Source organism: Gymnoscopelus braueri, assembly GCF_963280865.1.
Source record: "Gymnoscopelus braueri genome assembly, chromosome: 15".
Taxonomy (NCBI): Eukaryota; Metazoa; Chordata; class Actinopteri; order Myctophiformes; family Myctophidae; genus Gymnoscopelus; species Gymnoscopelus braueri.
This window is the reverse complement of record NC_137620.1, coordinates 5,881,844-5,908,906: the sequence shown is the minus strand read 5'-3', so window position 1 is coordinate 5,908,906 and position 27,063 is coordinate 5,881,844. Positions and strand designations below refer to the sequence as shown.

At 41.4% G+C, this 27,063-nt stretch overlaps 1 protein-coding gene across 1 annotated transcript; it reads right to left on the bottom strand.

Annotated features, from left to right (window-relative positions):
- Window positions 1–2,041: 2,041 nt before the first annotated feature.
- Window positions 2,042–27,063, bottom strand: syt4 (synaptotagmin IV; the record flags this gene model as incomplete). Its single annotated transcript, XM_080450586.1, has 6 exons — window positions 26,983–27,063; window positions 22,532–22,838; window positions 20,836–21,148; window positions 19,742–20,065; window positions 5,525–5,645; window positions 2,042–2,367 (listed from the first exon to the last, which is right to left on the bottom strand). Exons 1-6 carry the CDS (start codon window positions 27,017–27,019, stop codon window positions 2,042–2,044), a joined length of 1,428 nt encoding a protein of 475 aa, XP_080306712.1. The 5' UTR covers window positions 27,020–27,063.

Below are 27,063 nucleotides of genomic sequence, written 5' to 3'. Positions count from 1 at the left end.
ACCACGCCCACCTGGGCGAAACACCAAAGAAAGAGGGAGTCCAGTCATTGGTTGGCAGGTTTCTGAACTGCCAACCCTGTGGAAAATATGTAGGTAGGAGCCAACATATCGATTAAAGTCCACACACACACTTACACATACACATACACACAGCTGGTGTTTGTTTTTCCTCAGAACTTGCCATGTTTTATAGTAAGGTACATACACATACATTTCAGCTGTCTTTGTGCTCACAGTAATTGGGACAAAACACCTACAGTAAACAGTATCACAGACACACACACACACACACGCACACGCACACGCACACGCACACGCACACGCACACGCACGCACACGCACACGCACACGCACACAGTCACACACACACTTTTGCTGTCCCCGATGCACTCAATCGGTTTCAATCTTCTCTCACTCCACCTAATTTAGGTTCACTTCCACCAAAGTAATGATATTATGAAATACCACTTATACTTACAAAACATGTTGGACATACAGTATCAACCAGAAGAGTACAAAACAGAAGAAAAAAACGCAATAAAAGCCATTCGACATTTCTCCCCCCCAAATAAATAAAAGATAGCATCTTTATAAAATAAATGTTCATAATCCACTTTTTTTTCTTTTTTACAGCGTTGATATTGGCAGGTGATGTTCATTGACTATTATTACTTATTTTTCATATGACAGAATAAGTAATATTAACAGCGGGAAAAGCAGAGGGAGGAAGGAGGAGGAGGAGGAGAAGAAGAAGTAGAAGAAGAAGAAAACAGCTATAGCGACAGTTAAGACACTCTGCACAGCACACAGCTGCCGTGACGATTTGGCTGTTGATGCCACGGTGACGGCGTTGCATGTTTTAGCCGGGTGAAGATCGACAAAAAAGTCTTCGGAATTGTTTGATACCATTGGCTGTCTCTTTCATCATGCCCCGCCCCTGGCCCCGCCCCCAACCCCAACAAAGCCCCACTAGGCTCTATGCACAGCAGCCATATTGGGAATGAATTGGGCCCCTTCCTTACTTCCTTCAAAGGTGTTACCAATAATACTAATTAAGGCTCCGTTCCATTTAGTGTGGCACAGTGGTTGTCTTATTTTCAAGGACCCCCATAACTCTGAGAGTGTACAAATGGAATCAAATGGGCCCTTGCTGGGCCATTTGGTTCCATGTGTACACTCTCAGAGTTACACATCACCCACCATAAGGGGCCATTTGGGAACTAGTGTTTCTAGTGAGCCAGCATGCACAATAATCAGCACCCTGACCAGAATGGAACAGAGCCTTCATTAGTAGCATTGGTAACACCTGTGAAGAAAGTAAGAAGAGGCCCAATATCTTTCCAATATGGCTGCATAGAGCCTATAACTTCAAACATTGATTGGCTGATTGAATGATGACATCAATTGAAATGACACGCACCTAGGCCCCACCCCCTAAGAACTTACATTGAAGTCCTCCCCAGTCTTCCCAAGCTCCACCCACCCACCCACCGTCACTGAAAGTCCAATGGGTGCTGCATGGCTCGACAGCCGCTAAATCCCGCCCATTCCTCGTCTCTCCCCGCCCCACAGCGAATGGCCCAGATCGGACTACACGGACACATCGGATTCCGGCTCCCCCCGTTTCCTAATCCTGTGGTTCTCAAAGTGGGGTCCGGGGAACCCCCAGGGGTCGTTTAGGGGGTTTCAGAAGGTCCCCAGCAAAAATGAGGAAGAATTTCACTACCTTCACCATATTTAACCGTATACTTTGGCTATTTCCAAAATAGCGGATCTCACAAGTGCACAACGCGTTGTGACATGTTGTGAGCTTGTAGATCCACTATATTCAAAACATTTTGAGAAATCTTAAAAAAATAATAATATTGGAATCATTTTGACAATTTTAACAACACAAATCTTTTCTTACGGGGGGGGGGTCCCATGCACAAACTCTTTTCAGATGGGGGGGGGGGGGGGTCCGCGACCAATTACATATACATTTTTGGTGGGGGGTGGGTCCTTGACAACGATTCAAACGTTTCGAGAACCACCGTCCCTACTAATCCTCCGACATGGCGTGCCACTTGGCGATCTGCCGGCGCGGATGGTCGCAGATCTCCCGCCAGTGTTCGCCGGGCGTGCCGGCCGCGGACGTGCCCATCACCAGGCGTCCCAGGACGGGGGCGGGGCTGCGGGCGGCGGCGGCGGAGCCCGAGTCCATCAGGAGCAGCTCCACGCTGGTGTCGCGCAGGCCCTCGCTGTCGCACGGCAGGTCGAAGACGAACAGCTCGTTGAACACGGGGTTGGGCGCGCACTTCTTCACGTGGGTCTTCTTCTTGCACACGCGCTTCTTCCCCTGGTACAGGTTGACCTTGACGTATGGGTCTGGAGGAGGAGAGGAGAGGAGAGGGAAGGGATGGAAGAAGGACTCAATTAAGTTTGACAAAAAATATCAATACCACAATGTACTGTAGACGTTACTCTGTTACGAGTGAAAAGGATCAAGACTTCACTTGAGTAAAAGCACAAAAGTACCGGCATCAAAATGTACTTAAAGTACCAAAAGTAAAAGTGCTCGATATGCAAAATGTCCCATTTCAAGTTTTCTAAATTAATGAAAATCTTTTGAAAATAGCAGATCTACAAGCTCACAACGCGTTGCCAATTGTGAGAGAAGAGAAGAGAAGAGAAGAGAAGAGAAGAGAAGAGAAGAGAAGAGAAGAGAAGAGAAGAGAAGAGAAGAGAAGAGAAAGAAGGCAAACAATGAGGAAAGACTGAGCTTGTAGATCTGCTCTTTTCGGTGCATGACACTTCTAAATTAATGAAAATCTTTTGAAAATAGCAGATCTACAAGCTCACAACGCGTCGCCAATTGTGAGAGAAGAGAAGAGAAGAGAAGAGAAGAGAAGAGAAGAGAAAGAAGGCAAAAAATGAGGAAAGAATGAGCTTGTAGATCTGCTCTTTTCGGTGCATGACACCGGCGTTCAACCAAGTATAAATCACCCATAAGTGCCCAGACCTGCAGCCATGTGAGTGGCATATTAATCCTAGAGCAGATCAATACCCTGATCAATAGGCAGGAAATGAAGGATGGCAGTGATGATGCGGATGGAGAGGCTGGTGTGTAATCACTGTGTGTGTGTGTGTGTGTGTGTGTGTGTGTGTGTGTGTGTGTGTGTGTGTGTGTGTGTGTGTGTGTGTGTGTGTGTGTGTGTGTGTGTGTGTGGGCTGCTAAAGTGCTCTCTATCACATCCAAATCAGATTGTTTCAGTGCGGTGGTCATGTCATCATGACCGCTAGCGGAGTATCATAAGTAGCGGGCGAGACTATACCGGAAGAGCAAAATCTATTTGGCCTCATGTATTTGTTGTTGTATTATTATTATCACTATTATCTCCGCCCCGTCTGACGGGACGGAGATTATGTTTTCGCCCCTGTGTGTGTGTGTGTGTGTGTGTGTGTGTGTGTGTGTGTGTGTGTGTGTGTGTGTGTGTGTGTGTGTGTGTGTGTGTATGTGTGTGTGTGTGTGTGTGTGTGTGTGTGTGTGTGTGTGTGTGTGTGTGTGTGTGTATCTGGAGCTAATCTCGCAAGCCACTGGACAAAATCTTCAAATTGGCCTCATGATCCTGCTATACCAGACTGTGTTACGCTTTGGCCTCTTGAACTGTAGGTTGTCTGTTGATCATGATACAACACCATATAGGCCCACTAACTTCACATTTTCTTCAAAACATACTTTTTGCTATACTATAGCCTGCTTCTACTATAGTTTTTGCCTAAATCGTTACACATTATCTAAGTTCTCATGTGATGAACATTTATCATACAGCTTTTTTTATATTCTATACCCCATATCATGAACGCAACATCCAAGACACGGGAATCGTTATGTTGAGGGGCATCTATTGAGCACACTTCCAAAAGCATTTTCTTAAACAAAGAAAAGAAAAATACCATTACTGTGTCAAAAGTAATCAACAAACTATAAAAACTGGTCAAACATTAGCATTTTTTCCCACAATATTTATCTGTGGAACCGAGTCATACAAAATGTATTGCCTCAACTACCGTACTACAATTCCAAGTGCTTGTCAGAAAATAATCATATTTGAACTGGGGACCCCCCAAAATTATCATATTTGAACTGGGGACCCCCCAGCCTGCCTGACAAGCACTTGGAATTGTAGGAGTTGAGGCATTACATTTTAGTTTGACTCAGAAAAAAAAAGAGAAAATATACATTCACAATTTTTTCCTCTTTCTTATATTATTTGATCAATGTTTGACCACTTTTTGAATAGTTTGTAGTATTACCTTTGATGCAGTAATGGTCTTTTTTCATTTCACTGAAGATACTCCATTTTGGTTCCCAAATGGCCCCTTAAGGTGGGTGTGTAACTCTGAGAGTGTACAAATGGAACCAAATGGACCCGTAAAGGTCCAATGGGTTCCATTTGTACACTATCAGAGTTATGGGGGTCCTTGAAAATAAAGACAACCACTGTGCTACACTAAATGGAACGGAGCCTTAATATAGTATTATTGGTAACACCTGTGAAGGTGCCGCTACTCGAGGTCCGTTAGAACGATGAACTGCAGCTGCCAATGCAATCTCTATGAGAGGCATTGTAAAATACCGTAATTTCACTGGTTAACTACTGAGGCTGTAGCGATTTTTTTTGTGTTCTAATAAAGTGTCCCATTTGTTTAATTTGTCCTTTTTAATGTCCCATATCTGTCATCTCGATATACTACCCACAATATACTATAATATACTCCATCAGTATGTCAAAACCGCTAGCATCGGAGATCTAGCGTTTAAGTGGTCGCATGGTATATACGTCACAGACGCATCCCTTGAGGTTTTCAATACCCAGAAAACTGGCGAAAGTGGCCGTTTTCAAGATGTTTTGGTCATTATCTCTGGAACAGAAGGTCCAATCTGTTCAGTTCAAAGCTTGTTGGATGCATGACTTTGAGGACATTTAAAGCACGCATTGACACCTTTTCGGGTTATTTGTTTTTTTTAGGGGAGTCGAGATCTTAGTTGGGCAGGCAACCGCCTGTCCTGCCTCTACAGTGGGTACGCCACTGGTCGCCGCTCGGCGCTCGTAAAGACAGTGATGTCACTGAAATGCGACAACTTATCTGTCTGCCATCTCGCCTCTGCTGTGTTAACATTATGGGTAACTCGTTAAAGTGGCAAATTAAATGTGAAACACATCAACTATTAAGAAATCAAGAAGATATGTTGACAAAGACACTCCATACATTTGGAAACATATTTTTATTTAAATCAATATCGTCTTCAGTTAATTCAGGATCATTTTAAAAGTAGGCTAACTCTCATATCCTCTCATAGGGAATGCATTGGCAGGTGCAGTTCATCGTTCTAACGGACCTCGAGTAGCGGCGCTGTCTCAAAAGTGGGCGTGAATTTGTAGGCCTTCCGCTTCCGGCCGTGTGTCTCTATCAAGGGCTCATCTGAAGCTCACCCCCCCCCCCCCCGACCCACTGGTCTACAGCGTTATGTTTGTTGTACCTGTAGGTCCATTGTTGTCGGTCTTAGGAAGGTGACGAGCTTTGAGGACCACCACAGTCAGGGTGTTGGTGGTGGACTGGTAGCACAGAGATAGCAGCAGCTCTCCACGGCCTGTAGGCTTCTGTGGAGAGATGGACGGAGCGGACATAGTAAGCAGTGGTAGAAGAAGTACATTTTTTTTACTTAAGTAAAAGTATCAATACTGCAGTGTAGAAATACTCTGTTACAAGTAAAAGTCCGGTAATCCAAATTTACTTGAGTAAAAGTACAAAAGCATTGGCGTCAAAATTTACTTAAAGGGTCTACACCATGAAAATCATTTTTTTCTTGTTTTTTTGTATTTTTTGGGGTCCCCAGTGTCTCTTTTAAATTCAGTCATTCCTTCTCATTTCATGGATTTCCAGAATGGGCGTGTCTGAACAGGCGATCTCAGAATGGAAATGTTTATGATGTCATAAACATTAATGATGGCAAACCCAATGTTAAATGAAAAGTGCCCGAATTGCTCCGAAACTTTTTCTACCCCCCCTAAGTGGGGGTCTACGAACAAATACTTCGGGCTCGGATTTTGGCTCCGCCCCCCGGAAGTGGGTGAAACAGGCACCTCAAACACTTGGTGGAATTGTTCAAAAATGTTCAAAGTGTTTTTTTTTCGATTTTGTATTTTTCTTAGATGCTTCTTTTTGTGCAGAATTTTTCAATTTTTCTTTTTTTTTTAAATATTTTTTTTAAATATTTCTTTTTATTAACAGACAGAATTGCTCAGTAGCCCCCCCCCTGCACAAGAGGACGTTTTGGTATTGCAGCTGAAAGTGCTGTATAAGCCAGAGACAATTGACTTGGGATGAGTATATCTGAGTGATGATTTAGGCTCAAACCTTTTGAAAAAGGTTTGAGGGACATACACCATATGATATTAAATATCAAATTTTTTTTTTAATTCATGGTGTAGCTCCTTTAAAGAACAAAAGTAAAAGTACTCGTTGTGCATAATGTCCCATTTCACAAGTTCAACATGTTTAGAAAAATACAGCGAAGCGATAGTTCATGTAGACACGGAAGGCAGGAGGTTTATGCTACGTTCACACTCCCCGGACCCCCCCCCCCCCCCATTCATCCGCTAACAAGCTAATTAATTCGTACTCCCACAAGTCTGCACGTTCATCCTCACGCCATTCTCATTCGCTACAAGCAAACTCACTCACGCCCTCATTCCCCTCAGCGGTTCATTTAAGCAGCCTCTGTTCTCTGTTCAGTCTACGTGATTTGCCGTCTAAGCTGGTTGTACAGCTGTTTGTTTTCAAATTCCGTCCACCTCCCCGGCCTCCTCCCTGTGGCATTTAGTGCATATTTGTTATAGGTTGATTCGGTGTTGTACTGTGGTTCTATGATTCTGTGTATTGTACTGTGGTTCTATGGATTGTACTATGATATGTGGTAGTTTAATTATGCATTGAAGGTTCAATGTTGTGTAAAACTGTATTTTATGCTCTGCTCTGGGGGTTCGTGATTTCAGATCTGTTGTCCTGCTTGCGCAGGTAATCTGTAATATCACATGAGCAGAGTCACACCGCCAAATGTGAATGCAATAACATTGCAGTAAATGGTTAATATTGCTGTAAATATGCAATACGGTTATATATGCAATATGGTAAACAGTTAATAAATGGTATTGGTTATTCCTGAGCTGTCTGAAGTGTCTAAATTAACTTAAAATAGCAGATCTACAAGCTCAGATCGGCTATTTTCAAATGGCCTAAATATATATAGGGCTGAAGTGGTTAATGTATGTTTTGAGATAATAATCTAAATCTGCAAAGTAACTAAAGCTGTCAAATAATTGTAGTGGAGTAAAAGTACAATATTTGCCTCTGAGATGTAGTGGAGTAGAAGTAAAAGTATTGAGCATGGGAAATACTCAAGTAAAGTAAAAAATCCTCAAAAGTGTACTGAAGTACAGTACTTGAGTAAATTGACTTAGTTACTTTACACCATTGATAGTAAGAGCTAGGGCTGGTCACGATCATGGCAAATCCGTTATTCAAAGTTTACTTGAGTAAGAGTGCAAAAGCATTGGCATCAAAATATACTTAAAGTACAAAAAGTAAAAGTAGGCTACTCATTATGCAGTATGTCAAATTTCACAAGTTTGTCATGTATAAAGATATTTTGAAGACAGCAGATCTACAAGCTCACAACACGTTGTGAGCTTGTAGATCGGCTATTTTCAAATAGCCAAAGTATACTGTATATAGGGTTGAAGTGGTTAATGTATGTTTTGTAATAATATTAAAACATCAACAAAGTAACTAGTAACTAAACTTTTCAAATAATTGTAGTGGAGTAAAAGTGCAATGTTTTCCTCTGAGATTGAAAATACTCCAGTAAAGTAAAACTACCTCCAAAATGTTACTTAAGAACAGTACTTAAGTACATGCAGCCTACTTAGTTACTTTACACCACTGCATTTTACTCGATGATTAATTGTTATACAATTCAATGTGATTAACAATTTCATGTTTAAAATTTTACATCGAACATCGGAACTTAATATTAAAAAAAAACTTTTACGTTTGGCTTTTATACTTCGAAAACAAAACATGCACTCGGAAGATATGAAAAATAAGTTAAATATACAAAGCACTGTGTTCACAATCACAACGCATTGTGACATTGTAGATCTGCTATTTCCACTACTTTTGACAATTTGTTTGAAAATATAAGAAACAATTTCAACGTGGAAACGATTATGAAGATTACGCAAAAAGGATTGTGATCATCTCAAATAATTGCGATCAAGCAGGGCGCTTGTGTAATAATTGTGGCATGGTCCTAGTAAGAGAGATAAGTGGGAAGACGGGGGGGAATGAGGAGGGGTTAAATGGAAGGAGAATGGAGAGAAAGAGGTGAGAACAGGTGGCAGGAGATGGAGGCAGCGGGGGTGAGAAAAGAGGTGAGAGGAAAGAGAGGAAGACGTGTGTCGTTCATTTTAGAATCCACTGGCTTGCATGCCGGGTGAACACATAATAAAACACAAGTATCCCTATAATAGAGTGTTTTTAGGTGAAATAAGTATGTCATAACATGCCCATGTATAGGCTCAGTGGTCATGACTGTAGTTCCTTATTGTTCCAGAAGGTGGCATTCACATTTCCTGTACCCAGGGTCAGTTTCTCATTGCTTCGTTTGATTGGCTGAGCAGCAGATTTGAACAGGAAACACACAACACCTTCATAATGTGTTTTACGGTTCAAAGCTGAGGCTGAGCCAGTCAAATCAGAGATGGATTAATATATGAAGATATACCATCCCAATCGGAGCCTCCAGAGGGCAAAATGGTAGCCTACACAAATCCTATACATTTGCGTCTGGCGGCAAATCTCGTGAAAGTCCTTTTACATGTTTCTGGTGCTAGATCCTGTGAGAGTGTGTTGCTGGCACAGAGAAATGTCGATAATGACGTTTTTCTCCTGATTTGTCTCTCTGAAAAAAAGCAATTTATTATGAAAATCCTGGGAATATTGTGTGGCTTGTGGCTATCGGGTCCAGCATTTAGGTCAGTGACCATGCGACTAAAGAAGTGTTAAAGATGTGTAGATGTTCACTCCTCCATTGGAAATCCATTGATTCCAACCTGCTTCCGGTCTACTAAAAAGGGCGGCCACTATACAGTCATGCAGAGAGCCTATTGGGATGCAAGGATCCATGTGTTAATAATGCAGGATGTGACTGAAAGCCCTTTCATCACGTTGCAGTATGACATAAACATGTGTCAACTCTGTTTTCACACAGTATGAAATACCTGCCGGCTGCCCTGAGGCCAGAGAAGTGGATTTCACCAGCTGTGCCTCTATTCTTTACCTCGACTGTCAGCAAGAATGGTGAAGAATACCAAGAATAGTACGCGCGAGCGCGAGCGTGCGTGCGTCTTTGTGAGAGGAGCGTATGTGAGTCACATCTCTTTTCTCCAAGGACTTGCACAAGGGATTATGCTAATGAGTTGATATTTACACAGCGGATGTTGGAGAAAGGGCTCTATTAGAGATGAGAGCGGGTCGAAAGCGAGCGGAAAATAATCATTTAAATTTGTACGTCAATACCTTGCCTGCAGTATCCATTTCATTGTCAATGGAGAGAGACTATCAGAACTGAAATCAGATCAGATGCCCTCTTTTTAGATACATGCCACCAAATACATTTAACTCTTGATCAACAAAGACTATGTAAGTCCAGTCCCTCGAGGCTGTTCTACTCTTACTTACGAAAAACAACTCACTTTTAAATGCTCTGTTTTTTATTCTCAGCAGCAGTACGACGCTTTGGCCTTGTGGTCTTTTTCAAGTATGTCTACTCTTTACTTACACCTATGAAGAAAGCTAATACGATCACTCAAATGGTTAGGATTCATCCTCCAGGGAGAATGAAGGCACACAGCGAGTTCCATGGCAATCCAGACAGTAGTTTTAAACTTAAAAACCAATATATTTTGAACCGGGTGTTTCCCTAGGGGTCTATACTAGGTCCTCTCTTTTTTTTACCATCTACATGAAATCCCTTCCCTCAAAATAGCTTATTTGCAAGCTCACAACATGCCACGTAGTTGTGACGCATTGTGAGCTTGGAGATCTGACTGTTCGGCCCAAACTAGGGACTCTAGGTTCATTAAATGAAATTAAAATGTATTAACAGGGCAACACGTGAGACACATACGTTTTTATCAACCAAAGATCAACCAAAACATACCTAATGACTAATGACAAATCAATACAATATCAATACTGACCGAAGCCGCTGCAACCTGCAGTGCCACCATCGGCAGAATGTTCAAAGATATCTAGCTTGAGACCGAGGTGTTCCTGACATTCGGTAGAGCCCCCTGCTAGTGGGGATTAAAATGGGTTATAGGTAGGATCACAGAAACTCTGCTGTACCACATCAAAGAAAGTGCGGCGCTTTCGGTGAGCGGCAAAACACTATAGCTGCAATAACTTTGGGCATTTACTGTACCGTATGAAATCATAACAGAAACATCACCGGAGATATTGGCAGCAGGAGCGACTTTCAAGACTAGAACACAAGGATGCAACTCAATTCCCTTGGCTTTTATGTGGTTCCACAAGAAACCAATTTCCCTTACTGATTACACACTGGCATGCATGGCCACACACACACGCGCACGCAGGCGCGCGCACACACACACACACACACACACACACACAGACACAAACACACACACACACACACACACACACACACACACACACACACACAGACAGACAGACAGACAGACAGACACAGACACAGACACAGACACAGACACACAGACACACACACACACACACACACACACACACACACACACAGAGAAGACTTCTGTCCCAGTGATTTGTTTTAATGGGCCTCTTGGTAGCCTGATACCGAGGAAAGTGGGCTGTGCGGTCATCAATATACTTTATTGATCTGTGCATGTGTCCTGAATACGAACACACACACCAGTTGGACTAAAACCCACGCCACGTACAAAGAGAGCCACCGCCCCTGTCTGTAACCGGCCGAACAAATGTGTTTCTCTCTCTACCCCCCCTTCTCTCTCTCTCTCTCTCTCTCTCTCTCTCTCTCTCTCTCTCTCTCTCTCTCTCTCTCTCTCTCTCTCTCTCTCTCTCTCACACATAAATACCTAGTCCAGCGCAATACAATTTAACCCATTGAACCCTTGCATCCCATTCCCTATTCTGGGCATGTCATTGTAGCAGATCTATAGGCTCACAATATGTGTTGCAATTTGCAATTTATAAACATTTTTGGAAAATATTGAAAGTGTTGAATAATTAATTTTTTGAACACAAACGTTTTCTTCTGGGGGATCCCGGCACAAAACATTTTCAGATGGGGGTCCACGGTCAAATACATATCATTTTGGGGGTCCTTGACACAAACAGGTTTGAGAACTACTGATTTAGAAGGCATTATTTGTTGAATCGAGTGAAGAAAAACCCATCCCAACGGCTGACGCTCTACAGGGAACAGGCAAAATCCTCCTCCCATTGCTCAGAAATGTAATTTCCTGGTGTCATGATCTCTTAGCAGACCAGCCCAGCACTCCCAGCACTGCTCTTATGGGAGAAGAGCACACCAGATGAAACGCAATTAAACATAATGGTCGCTGCCGGCAGAAACCTTGTATCTTCGTATTTCATCCGTTTTATGTTTTTTCATAAACGAATGCCCCATTTTATACTTTGTCGCATGACATTGTGCACGTGTGCAGTGCAAACTCACAATGTGTTGCATGTATTGCGACTTGCAATACATGTAGATCAGCTATTTTCACTATTGTATTTTTCTTACTGAAGATTTTGGTCTATAATGACTAAATAAGGAACATCAGGTTGAACGTGTGTTTGTGGGTTATCTGAAAATGTAACCAATGAAAAGTATTAATAAGCGCTTGTGACTAAATAATAACTACATTGGATCCCCTTGTACAGTGTTTTTTTTTATGTTTTCTTCTGAAAAGTAACAGTTTTTTTGGACATACAAGGTTAATACTCGTCAGCGACGATATCTCACATTCCCCCCGCTCCCTCCATTGTGTGAAGATGTAAAGAGTGCCAAACGTTTCCCCAGACAGTATTCAGACTGTTTCAGCACACCTCCACAGAGTATACGCTGTGAAGACACGGATCTATGCTCGTGTTCCAGGTATAGCATCTCATATTCCTCCTATTCAATTACATGACTGGAAATGTACAAAGGAACATGCACAGCCTGGAGCTTTTAGCAGAACCCCGTATAGAGTAGCTACTATGACAACCCGCAGATCCATAACGCGGGAGATATCAGCTGACATTCCAATAGATTCAGTATACTCTGTCTATAGAAGATAGGCTGAGAAATGTACATGCATATTAGGGGTGGGACGATATATCGATATCTCGATACATCGCGATACTTCCTCCCGTGATAAATAATCGATATACTGCCGAAAAATATCGATATCATTTTTTTTTTTTAAGTGATACGTTGTTTTCCCGACTCTGTATTTGTGTGATGAGGATTTTGAACTGTTTGGTGCTATTTTATGTGTTTATGAATACAAGGACTATCGTGATATATCGTTGGTGAAATTTCATGCAATATATCGTGATATCGCAATATATCGAATATCGTGATATTATTGTTATCGAGGGTCTAATATCGCCACGTATTGTGAGATACCGATATCGTCCCACCCCTAATGCATATGTGGTAGAAGGTCTTTTCGCACTTAGCAGCGACTAGGCGACAGGATACACGCCATTTCCAAAGGAAGCCAGTGATATGAATATACAAAGTGACGCCCGACAGTTATAGTTTTATAGTGTGGAGTCACGATCACAGTGTTAATTTTGTTGACTAAGACTAAGACTAAAAGACTAAGATTTTTATATTTAGTCGACTAAGACTAGACTAAGACTAAACAATTTAAGATGACTAAAATAGGACTAAAACTAAATGGTGTGTTATTCAAAAGACTAAGACTAAATCAGAATTTGCTGTCAAATTGAACACTGTAAAGTCAGGATGGCCGAGCGGTCTAAGGCGCTGCGTTGAGGTCGCAGTCTCCCCTGGAGGTGTGGGTTGGAATCCCACTTCTGACAGTAACTTAATCGTACATATTGTTTTAGTATTTTATTACCTTTAAACTGTTATGATGATGTTCTGCTTAGTAGTGTATATCTGTCTGTCATTTATTGTGTTATGAATTGAGTATGTGAGGACCCCTATTGAATCAAGCCGAAAGGCCTATTTGGGTTTTTCATCCTTCTTAGTTGACCTTGTATTTTGAACTGTACTTCCATGTGCTTTTTTCCCTGCAAACTTCTAAATACAGTATTCAATCAATCACAAAAAGCACGTTCAGGTGAGTGTCTCCACAGTATAGTGACGGCAGAGTTCAGCGCCTCGGCCAGCGCTAGGCAGCTCGTTGAGGTGAGTCACTTTCCAATTTTCATTTTCAATCAGCTTGATGTGATGACACCTGCGTGCTGACTGACAGTCTGGAGAGTGTTTGACTGTGTAAGCTCAACACTCTGCCTCATTCATATTGCTGGAGGAACACTCATCGGGGCGATTACGATCCACTGGTTCTCTGTCGCACATTAACTGTGTTAGTTATGTGGCCTGACGCTGTTTTTCTGTCTCCTCTGTAGGCAATATAGGAGAGCGACTGAATGCTACTTTATTCTGTTATTGTTTGGATTTGCCCCCAACCGGGAAGAAGTTACGTTTAAAATTGGAATGCCATTCACACTGAGCACTATAGAGCGTGCCAAAAATCCTGAAGGGGGCGTCAACAAGTGTCTTTTGGTAGCTGCGGACATCTTTGAGGGGTAAAAACCAGGTTGACTTAACATTGCCCAATGCCACGCCCAATGCCTCGCCCCCGCAGCCTGATTTGCCCCTTCTGCTGGTGACGACACGTTGGCACGCTTAATAAGATATAGTGCTCAGGGTGTGAATGGCACAGACCGATTTTAGTCTATAACTATAAAGATAACTATATCGTTCACCATTGCTTTTTTTTATAGTTGATTTGAACTCTAGTTATTATGCTCACTGCTCAGTGTGAATGGCCCTTTACACAGGCTGATTTCCCCCCTTGCCCCTTTCATTATTATCCCACCTGAATAAACTGTCTTTATTTGAATTTTACACTGTGGGTACTCTGTGGTTGTTGCTTTGTGTCAGTCATCACAATAGCTACAAAAGCTATAAAACAAGTTGAGATGGCTTCAACTTCACGCTTTAATGATCAGTGGTGGAAAAAGTACTCAAATGTTTTACTTAAGTAAAAGTACCAATACTGCAATATAGAAATACTCTATTAGGGCGCGCTCTCACCTCACTTTTATTTTACCTCTGGGGCAGAATCTGCCAATACATTGTCAGGGCGCACTCCCACCAAGAGTTGGCTGGCCGCTGTTAAACGCAGGTTGTGCGCGGCCACAGTTTTTTGCAGCCAGCGGATTCAAAAAAACGCTGTGACGCACCTGTCACTCACATTCAAGACCGTCCCCGTAGCCTGCACCGCCTGCTGCCTTGAGCACCATGGTGCTTCCTGAATCTTGGGACGGTCCGCCTTCAACTCACCCGATTGGACAGAGGGAGAAAATCGGCTCCTGCCTCCAGCAGTTTTATGCTTAGTCGCGGAGAGCAGATAAACGCAAGGTCTGCGCGACAAGCGGAAAAATCTGCTCTTGCGTGAATCCACGCATTTACATTGACAATGCATTGGCAGATTCTGCCCCAGAGGTAAAATAAAAGTGCGGTGGGAGCGCGCCCTCAATGTAAATGCGTGGATTCACGCAAGAGCGAATTTTTTCGCTTGTCGCGCAGACCTTGCGTTTATCTGCTCTACACGACTTGTCCATTGGAAGCATAAAACTGCTGGCAGGAGCCTATTTTCTCCCTCTGTCCAATCGGGTGAGTCGAAGGCGGACCGTCCCAAGACTCAGGAAGCAACATGGTGCTCTCAGTGGACCAACTGGTTGTTGCTGTTGCATCTCATCCCCTTCCAATAATGCAAGGGCAAGTGCCCTCCGCCTGTCCATCCTATAATAAAGTTTAATAAACTCGATAAAGTCGCAACGTAACCGGGCCGGGCTACAGACAAAGCTAGTCTACGGGCAACGCAACGGGGAGGGAGGGGCTTGAAAGCAAGTGACAGATGCTGATGTGCGTCAGTGGTTGCCTGGCAACGTAAAGGCAGAAGGCGGTGCGAGCTATGGGGACGGTCTTGAATGTGACTGACAGGTGTGTCACAGTGTTTTTTAGAATCCGCTGGCTGCAAAAAACTGTGGCCGCGCACAACCTGCGTTTAACAGCGGCCAGCCAACTTTTGGTGAGAGCGCGCCCTTACAAGTAAAAGTCCAGAATGAAAAATGTACTTGAGTAAGTACAAAAGTATTGGCATCAAAATATACTTAAAGTGCCAAAAGTAAAAGTACTAAAATATTTGAAAATAGACGATCTACAAACTCACAACGCGTCGCGATGCGACACGTTGTGAGCTTATAGATCTGCTATTTTCAAATAGCCTATATATATAAAATAGGGCTAAAGTGTTTAATGTACATTTCATAATATCATCATTTATATCTGAAAAGTAGCTAGTAACTATAAAGTTTTAAAATAATTGTAGTGGAGTAAAAGTACAATATTTGCCTCTGAGATGTAGTGGAGTATATAGAAGTGAAAGTACTGAAATTGGAAATACTCAAGTAAAGTACAAATACCTCAACATTTTACTTAAGTACAGTACTTAAGTAAATGTACTTAGTTACTTTCCACCATGTCAGTCATCACAATAGCTACAAAAGCTATAAAACAAGTTGAGATGTCTTTTTTTTTGCGCTTCAATGATGAAACAGTGAAGCGTCAATCAATGATGTTTCATCATTCCCACTCCCCACAACACCTGCTTGTAATGGAGGAAAAAAGTCATGCTTGCCATCAGCCAGTTCCCTGTTCTTTTTAAGCCAAGCCTTAATATTTTCCTTCATAATGATGTTTCTCCCGCTCCTTGCTCCCTCACATGGACGTATGCTCTATGGCGTCAACGAGCATGTTGAGTAACACTTCAATGGCTACTCGACGACAGTGTAGCTGGGGCGGCCATAGCTGAGTGGTTAGTGAGCCCGCCTAGGGAGCCAGAGGCCCTAGTTGCCCCAGGTTCGATTCCAGGCAAGGCCAGCATATGTGTCGATGAAATGAAATTTCCCTGAGCAAATTTCCCTGAGCAAGACTCTTAACTCCTAATTGCTCACAGGTTCTCATTGGAAACAAGACCGCAAGGACTTTCATGAACGACCTGTTAAAAGGAATTATCCTTATCCTTGACCATGCATGTTCTTTTCTTTTCTTCTTTTGCTTTTGTCACTGTTATTAGTGTCACTTTCACATCAGGCATTTAGCAGCTCGGATGTGCGTGACTTTCTGGAATAATTATTACAACTTAGCTATTCATGAACTCAACATTGAATATCATTCAGTCTTTTTAGTCTAAATGTAAAAAGGAAACAGTTTTGTTCACCAAGATATTAGTTCAAACCTCTGATAGCATCGCATGTGTTCTCTGGGGCAAACAGTGTACTGGAATTGAAAAAAAAAGCATGATTCAATTTATTTCCTGATATTTCCTGGGTGGAGATTGGGTCACAGAAGCAGCCTCTAACATGACATCAGCCTCTCCCTACAGTAAATTACCACCACCACACCGAACATAAGCCGATCTTCAAGCTCACAACGTGCCATGCTGACGTTGTGAGCTTGTAGATCTGCTATTTTCAGTGCTCAACACCTGCAGGCAACTAAGTAGAACTAGTGCGATTTTACCTTTGTCTCCAAAAAGTCTGCTCTTCAGGAATTGGCAAAAAAATAAATAATAATAATAATACTAATAACAATAATAATAATTATAATAATAATAACAAAATATGAATAACACATAATTTGAATGGATACTTTTTTATACAAGCTTGTAAAACCCTGTAAATCATGAAGCTTAATGGCCACCAAGGAAAGCTTGTTACTGCACTGCATGTGGTTTCACAGCGGTGCAGCCAATCAGCTCACAGTGATCTATAATGATGACGCAGCAGATCACATGACTTCCCAGTGGAAAACACCAGCCATCTGATAACCCGCATCCACTCTTACACTGATACTCAACCTTTTTTCAGTTCAAGGACCACCGGTTTGATATGCATTAGACCAATGGTTCTCAACATGTGGGTCGGGACCCCCAGGGGGGTCCCCACATGATTTTTGGGGGGTCCCCAGATGCAGGGACGCCGGAAGGGGTTAAATAGTGGGGGGACAGCGATGACGTCATAGCGGGCGTGGCCAAGTGGTGACGTCATGACTCTCACGTTCCGTTTCGGTGTCTCCCCACCCCACACACTGCGTCGCGGAAATGTCCGCGCGCGAAGCGCGCACGATTTTTTGGGCTTAATTAATTCATTAAATGACCATAAAACAACATTAACAACACTCTACCCATCCTTCAGTGTGTGTCCCATCCTCAAATGTTTTACTTAAGTAAAAGTATCAATGCAATGTAGAATAAAAAAATGTAGAGTAGCCTACTTTTGTTACTCTAGAGTAAAAGTACTCATTATACAAAATGTCCCATTTCAATGTTTTCAATGTATACAAATCTTCTTCTGTAATCTCGGCATCATTGAAAATGAGGGCTCTGCCCGCAATGTATTTCTGAGAAAATTAATCTAAAAGTTTGAATGAATAAAGTAATTTTCTGACTTAAATAAAATAACTTTACTTCTACTCCACTACATATAGACAAATATTGTACTTTTACTCCACTACAATTATTTGATAACTTTATTTACTATAGTTACTTTGTAGATTTTGATTATTATTACAAAACCACTTACAGTATATATACTTTGGCAATTTGAAAATAGCAGATTTGCGACGCTTTGTGAGCTTGTAGATCTGCCATTTTCAAAGAATTTGTATACATTTTACACGTTTGAAAACCAATTTTGATACCAATACTTTTCTACTTTTACTCAAGTACATTTTGAATACCTTACTTTTACTTGTAATAGAGTATTTTTACATCGCAGAATTGATACTTTTGTGGTTAAGTAAAAAATGTGAGTACTTTTTCCACCACTGGTATTCAGTGCATGCAGTGAGTGACTGTTAGTGCACACAGGACGAGGGATTCGAGGGACACAGCATAGCGACCCTTCATTTCAATAAGGGCAGCAGACGGCAGAGCCAAAACCTGCAGAACATGTTTAACACAACCACAGAGATCACGACTTGTTTATTAGAGGCAATTAGCATGTCTGGCTGGGGCCGCTTGACAATGGGAACGGTGGAGTGGGCGGAGTCTGCGGAGCTACTGCTATAGCGCCGGTAGAGAAAAAAAAAGACGAAAAAAAAAAAAATTCTAAATATATATATAAAAAAATAAGTCGATAGCTGAAAAGTGGGGGGACAGAGAGGACCGTGTGACCCCCCCCCCCCTCAGAAACTGGCATGACATGACATGAAAGAAGACCATTACAGTAATCAACAAACTACAAATCGGTCAAACATTGGCCACATTTTCAATTAATATAAGAAAGAGGCAAACATTTTGAAAATAGCTGATCTACAAGCTCACAACGCCTCGCAAAGTGAGGCCTTGTGAGCTTGTAGATCTGCTATTTTCACATTATTTATCGGTGGAACCGAGTCAGACTAAATGTAATGCCTCAGCTACATTGTGCTTTTCAGGGTGGGGGGGGGGGGGGTCCCCAGTTAAAATATGATTATTTAGGGGGGTCACGGCTTGAAAAGGTTGAGAAACACTGCATTAGACCACAGAGGATTTGTTTCCATCTCTGGGACCCAATCTACACTATTTGCACACTCTTAGAGTTACAGACCCATAAGGGTTCATTTGTATCCCTAGTGGTCCCCGGACTCAACAATGAGAGACAGTTAATACTGCACAATTCTGAAAGCAATCCTGGACATGAATATAACTAAAGTAAATGTCTAGATATAATACACATAATCTATAATGAACATTAGCGAGGACCAATTTTATGAAGGTAGATTGAAAATTGGTGAAGTGGTCCTTCACGCTGTTATTAACCCATTCAATCCGGGAACGCATCTCTGTCATTTTAGACTTCTTTGGTTATTCAAAAATAGCAGATCTACACTCTGTGCTGCGCCATGAACTTATCTGCTACTTTTTTTTTAAATCATGAAAATTTGTTCAAATCTTTGATTATATATTTTTAAAGCGAACATTTGTCAACTCAAATCTGTGCGTCTGGGGGGTCCCTGGAACAAACCATTTTGAGATGGGGGTCTGCGGCCAAATAACATATCATTTTGGGTGGTCCTTGAGATAAAAAAGTTTGAGAAGCACTGATATGTTTTTTTTTTTTTGGAAACCGTTAGGATTTAGAAGACATTTGTTGAATCCCCAGAAGCAAAGATTTGAATTAAAAATGTTGGCTTTAAATACAATTCTTATTATTATTATTCAAAGCTTTGCACACATTTTCCTTTTCAGCTTGTATATCTGCTATTTTTGAATAGCCCAAAGTATGAAATAATGGTTACACCAAAAAAATCTAAAATGACACAGTATGCGTTACCGGATTGAATGGGTTAAACATTCAAACAGAACTAGACTCTCCTTACCCTGATGTTCTTCTTGATGATCTCGCGGCTCATCAGGATACGCCCCTCCGACAGGTCGATGCCCGCCAGCGGGACGAGCGTCTCCCCGATGACCTCGTCGCGGGAGAACCTGTCGAAGCTCAGCACCACGAAGTGGAGCGACAACTCCGACACCCTGGCCACGGAGACGCCGTAGAAGCTGAAGGTCTCGTCGAAGGCCGGGTCCAGGGTCTTGCGGAGGACCCGGGTCTTGACGCGGTGCTTCTTCTCCGGCAGCAGTGTCAGCTTGATGTAGGGGTCGGAGGTCAGCGAGTGCTCGTCCATCGGGGTCAGGCCGTGGGCTTCCTGGATGGATCGACGAATCGATAAAATAAACCAATCAATTCCAATAAATCGTGTTTACGGTATGTCGTGCGCAGTGGTGGAAAAAGTACTCACAATGTTGACTTAAGTAAAAGTATCAATACTATAATATAGAAATACTTATTTGTAAATATGTTACAAGTAAAAATCAGGAATTCAAAATGTATTTGAGTAAAAGTACAAAAGCATTGGCATCAAAATGTACTTAAAGTAAGCACTCATTATGCAGAATATCCCATTTCAAGTTTTCAAATGTATAAAAATCATTTGAAAATAGCAGAACTACAAGCTCACAATGCGTCGCATTGTGACACATTGTGAGCTTGTAGATCGGCTATTTTCAAATGGCCGAAATGTATATAGGGCTGTAATGTATGTGTTGTGATAATAATCTAAATCAGCAAAGTAACTAGTAACTAAAGTTTTCAAATAATTGTAGTGAATTGTAGCGGCCAATTATTTATATATATTTGTATAATCATTTATTTTAATATTGTTTTGCTAATATATGGCAAGTGCAGAATATATGCTGCATATATGCCATATTCAGGTTCATATATGTGCATATATGTGGATATATAGGGAATTATGTCTCATAGCTTATATGTCCACATATATGGATATGGATATATGTTGCATATATAAAAACATATATGTTCATATATAAAAACATATATGTTCATTTATTTCCTTTGCCCCCCCCCCCTGCTGGCAGAGGCAAAAATCGTCTACGCATACACATGCATACATACCTTGATGTGAACCACAAAGGCCTTCCTCTCCGGTTGGTACTCCAGGGAGAAATGGAGAGTCCCCAGGCCCCCGCCGTCCTTCTCCCCTCCCTGGGGTGGTTTGTCCACGGCCGGGGTGGGTGCCTGGCTGGAGAGCGAGCTGGAAGGGGAGGCCAGGTCGCGGCGGTCCACGACCCCGGGCTGGGTGAACCCCGCCAGGGGCGAGGGAAGCTCCAGGTCCGGGGAGCTCCGCACCTTCTGCTGGTGTTGGGAGGGCTTGCTGGTGAAGTTGCCGTTCAGATCTCGGTTCTCCAGGTCCAGGTGCATGGGCGGCCTGTGAGGACGATGCATATACAATTATACCTTGTTATTAAGTTGTTATGACATTTTGCATATCATTAGCCTCATAGCATAATTGCCTACGTCATTTCTTGGTCAAATTGACATTTCTGCCTAACTTCAATCTCCAAACACTGCTGCTTCATTGTGCTTTATTGCCTAAATCCTCATCAGAATGCTTGTTACATTCCAAAATCACTCTCTGTCTAAAGTCATTTTAAAGGGACTACACCATGAATTTTAAAATGTTCTTCTTTTTTGTGTGTTTTTGGTCTCCCCTACCTCTCTTCTATCCCCAAAAATACCCCAGTTTGAACACTTTCACAGCAAATCTGGGGTTTTCTATAAATTGGTCTCAAAACAGGCCAAACTGATTTGCACCCTGACATTTTTTTTTAAACTTTTTCCACACAGAACCAGGAGATAACATGCATACAAACTGCCTCAATTGCACCCGTGCCAAACAGGACAATGTGGTATTGCAGGTGAAAGTGCTTTATAAGCCAGAGAGAAGTTAGTTGGAATGAGTATATCTGAGGCTTGATTTAGGCTCAAACCTTTTGAAAAACGTTTGAGGGACATAAACAATATGATATTAAATATATATATTTTTTTTTAATTCATGGTGTAGATCCTTTAAGTCAACTTTTAGACCTTTACAGGTCCATTATTCAGAGAGTCTACGAATGGACCCTTACCGGTCCATTGCGGTTCCATTCGTACACTCTCTGAGTCATGGGGGGTCTGTGGCAATAATGCAGGGGGAAACCAGATGCATCCTCAAAGGGGCGCTTAAGGCACATACCACATATTGGCTCTTGTCACTGGCGTGTCACTCCCCGTTTCTCTCTCCCTGTTTCCTGTCACTCTCTCTAATGTGTACTATCAGTAAAGCCAGAATAGCCTCAAACATATATTTAAAAAAAAAGAAGGGTGCTCAAATTTAAAACATTTGAGAACCTCTGGTTTAGGGAACAGCTTGGTCCGGTTAAGGCTCTCTCCCTGCTTTCCCCCGAGAACTACTGAACCACCACCCTGATGTTGTTTAATGTTTAAAGGAGTACTTCACCCAAATAATGACTTATTTTCTATCAATTAAACACCCCATGAAGCCTTGAATTAGAAGTTTTTTTTCATTTTTGTCGTATTCCTAAGCCGATACTTTGATGACAGGCGGAGTCTCTGGCAGTGAGCAGCCACAAACATCTCCATGAATACAAGGTGTGTAATTGATTGAAAATAACTATTTTTCTTGGGGTGAACAACTCCTTTAATGTACTTCTCCCATGAGCGCATGTATGAAACTTCCATGTTATAAAAGTGTCTCCGATTCCATTTGCCTCAACAATTACTAAGTGATAGCGAATTCCGCGGTCACCTGCTATCGCTGGGACTCGAGAGCAGCTTCGGGACGCCGGAGGGGTTCATAGCCGAGGCGGTCGTGTGGCAGTTTCCGTTCACGTCGGTTTTGGCACCATCGCCGGCCGGAGCGGCGGCGGCAGCAAACTTCTTCTTGCTGAGGCTCTCGGGGTAGATGTCGACGCCCTTGAGCATGTGTACAAACTTGTAGGGAGGAGTCTTCTGGGACTTGGTGTCCTTGCGCTGGCAGCAGATCCAGGCGAACGCCGACACGCTGAACACCAGGCCGAACACGCTCACCATGGCAACGCCCACCGGCACCTCCGCTGTGGAGAGACAAGCAGTGGTGGAAAAAGTACTCAGATGTGTTACTTATGTAAAAGTATCAATACTGCAATATAGACATACCTCTGTTACAAGTAAAAGTCCGGAATTCAAAATGTACTTGAGTAAAAGTCCAAAAGTATTGGCATCAAAATATAGTTAAAGTACAAAAAATGTAAGTGCTAAAATGTTTGAAAATAGCAGAAGCTCGCAATGCGTTGCATCGCGAGCTTGTAGATCGGCTATTTTCAAATAGCCTATGTATAAAATAGGGCTACAGTGGTTAATGTATATTTAATAATATAATAATTTATTTCTGCAAAGTAACTAGTAACTAAAGTCTTTAAATACTTGCAGTGGAGTAAAAGTACAATATTTGCCTCTGAGATGTATGTGGAGAACAAGTAAAAGTACCGAAAATAGGAAATACTCCAGTAAAGTAAAAAATACCTCACAACTGTACTTAAGTAAAGCACTTGAGTAAATGTACTTAGTTACTTTACACCACTGGTGACAAGAGTTGAGTGTTTTTGCGAGAGAAATAAGCAACCAGGTCATTTAAAACAAGCCAAACAGAAACGACTAAGCTAAGGCAATTTGAAAATAGTCGATCTAATCTTGTATGTGTAGAGAGTCAGTAAACCAAGGTCACAGAGAAACATGACGAGAGTCAGATTCAAACTTGGGTCATCGCAACTCACAAGGTGCGTGTGGTCTGTGTACATTTACTACTGTCTGAGCCACCAGGCACTCACATTGTGTATGATTTTTACTAAATATAAACACATCTGAGAGAGAAAATGAGAGAGAGAGAGAGAGAGAGAGAGAGAGAGAGAGAGAGAGAGAGAGAGAGAGAGAGAGAGAGAGAGAGACAGAGAGACAGAGAGACAGAGAGAGAGAGAGAGGTGATCCTTTTACATTTAATCTATCATACACACTTATTTATGAATTAACATTATTAGTGACTAATAAAATGTTCCAGTAGCCTGTTAACTGGTGAAACACCCTTTCAGATGTAAAAATGATTTCAAATGTTTATTTATTTAAAATAACAAAACAAAAAAAACAATAAAAACAACAACAACAAATATAAATTGTCTCTGCTTCGTACAATGAAGTATGCAGTATAGCACCATGTGGTTAACATTGAACTATAAGAAAGGTTGTTTTGGAAGGAGATCATGCTCCGGAAAACTTCCACAAAATGGACTCCAACTGTGAGTCACTGTAAACACGCTCTGCCTCTGTCAGTGATGGAAGAAGTACTCTTCTTTTTTTTTTACTTAGGTAAAAGTATCAATACCCTATTGTAGAAAAAGTTACAAGTACAGGTTCGGTATTCAAAATCTACTTGAGTAAAAGTACAAAAGTATTGGCATCAAAATGTACTTAAAGTACCAAAAGTACAATACTCATTATGCAGAATGTCCCATTTCACAAGTGTATACAAATACTTTGAAAATAACCAATATACAAGCTCACAACGCGTCGAGACACAATGTGAGCTTGTAGTCCGGCTATTTTTAAATGGCCAAAATGTATCTATATAGAGCTGAAGTGGGTAATGTATGTTTTAATAATCTAAATCTACAAAGTAACTAAAGTTTTGAGATAATTGTAGTGGAGTAAAAGTACAATATTTGCCTTCGAGATGAAGTGAGGTGGAAGTAAAAGTATTGCAGATTGGAAGTACCCCAGCAAAGTAAGAAATACCACAAAATTGGACTTGTAAAAAGTACAGTACTTGAGTAAATGTACTTAGTTACTTTCCACCACTGGCCTCTGTCCCTTTATCAGCCTGTTTGCCGGTCTTACAGAAGCACAATCATTTGCTGAAAAGCAGCTATTTTCAGCGAGTGACGTTGTGTTGTGCCTTTTTTGTTGAAAATGTGTTATTTTTGGTACAAGCGACACTTATGACGAAGTTTAAATGAGGCGTGAGGCAGAGGCACACAGGCTGTTCAATACGGATAAGTCATCGTCATAATTGGTATGATGTTCCAAACATGGGCAAATCAACAGGGAACAGCTGGTGTTTGTGGCATTGCATTGGATTAAGTCTAACAATCTCCATTTTCATATTGCATGAGGTGCAGCTGTTCTGGAAAATATTGTAGCTCGAATCCAGTTTTCAACATAAGTGTTCATTATAACGCAACAATGTGGATTAAGATTATAGCAATAATTGATGATGATCATGAGAAAAAACAAATGCTGTCATGGCTTAATCTAAATATTAATCTAAATGTCAAGAATGTAATTATTCCATTGGCTCAACAATAGAGTGATGCAACACAAGTCTAAAAATGTAATTCAATTCAGTATTCTATATTTTCATTTGACTTTTAAGGATAACATACAGCTATGACATTGATAATGATCCGTCAGTGGTTTATTTTGGTTTAAGCACTTTCAACCTAGCGTCCCTATTTTGACATGTGATTATATTGTCTACAAATGTCAAATATAGAGAAAATACAAGGTGTACAGCATATGTTTCACTATTGGATAACGTCACTATACTGGGCAGCATTGAATATGTGTGCATTATAAAAGTGTATATTCCACTCAGTTTACATAACGCTGTCAGAATCTCCAAAACTGTTTATTTTCAGGAAAAGGAAAACAAATACTTAGAAAACCCACTGACACTTAGCCACTTTCATAATAATAATAATAATAATAATAATAATAATAATAATAATAATAATAATAATAATAATAATAACAACAATAATAATAATCATAATAATAATAATAATAATAATAATAATAATTTAGCTACTTTACGCAACACTGTAGTTTAAGTAGAGCATTCATTTACAAAGAAAATCATAAAAAGCGACAGCTTCAATTTGCTTACATGAGCTGCTTTGCAACCTGAAACATCTCCTTCACTGATGTATGTTTTTCAGTGCATTTAGAATAAAATAAAATAAAATATCCCACGTCCTCGGATGACAACTGACGACTCCCAATGAAAATACACTGTGACCACTGTTGTCATGATGTAAGAAGGAAAGCTGTTGTCTGTGTGAAAAGCTCTATTATGAGATGGCCTCAGACAGTGTGCCGATCCACAGAGAAACGTGGGAGAGGAATACGCCCAGTCAAACTACACCCCAGTGCCAGCCAGGCACACGCACACGCACATGCAGACACACACACACACACACGCACACACGCACGCACGCACACGCGCGCACACACACACACACACACACACGCACACACGCACACGCACACGCACACACACACACACACACACACACAGGCAGGCAGGCAGGCAGACAGACAGATGCACATCTGGCACAATGTGGGGCATCATTAATATGGTGAAGTGATGATAAGCTGCGCTATAATTATGTGTCATATGTAAAAGCTCCATGTAAAACCTACATGTCTTACTTAGACTACACAAACTCGACATAGACAAACTTAAATAATTTGTAACAATATATACAGTACACTCTTCTCAATGGCGTTGAGAGCCTGAAGAGCCATCTCAAAGCACTCATCATGGTAAAATAATAGCTTTACAATGCTGGACAAATTTCTAGTTTAATCCACAACACTTATAGGCTACATGATTTCATCATTCCCTTTTATAAAAAAAATACTTATGATGAACACAGTAACCTGGATTATTTTGCCTATTGTTCTACGTGGCAGCAACACTGGGCAGACGGACACAATGGGTGGCTGGGTGGTGAGAGAGAGTGCCAGTCAGTCCCAAACTACCGGATACAAAGAGAAGAAAAACCCAGCCCACCCATCAGCACACCCACTAGTTGGTAATTCACCCCCCTCTCAAAGTGAGAGGGGTACCACTTTACCCTATTGGCTATTTACAAAAAAAAAACATCTTGAAGAAAATGTGAAAGATTTGGAATATTTTTTTGAAACATCACAAAGGGGCACCAACATGGGGGGGGGGGGAATTGATGTCAAAAGAAAAAAGTTTGAGAACCAATTTAAAGCGATATTTCACTTTCAAATGAAATAGACATTTAAAAAATATATAAAAAATAACGGAAACAGTGATGGAAAAATCACGACCCCCTCACGCATTAGAAGGACATTCTAATGCGTTGAAAGCTATATATCCCTTTAATATATTTTTGGGGGGATAGGAGGGAGACTCACCGATCAATTGCGCCCCTTCCTCCACCATAGGAGCCATGATGGAGCTAATCCGTGTGCTCTGCCTCTGTCCAAGGTGCTGAA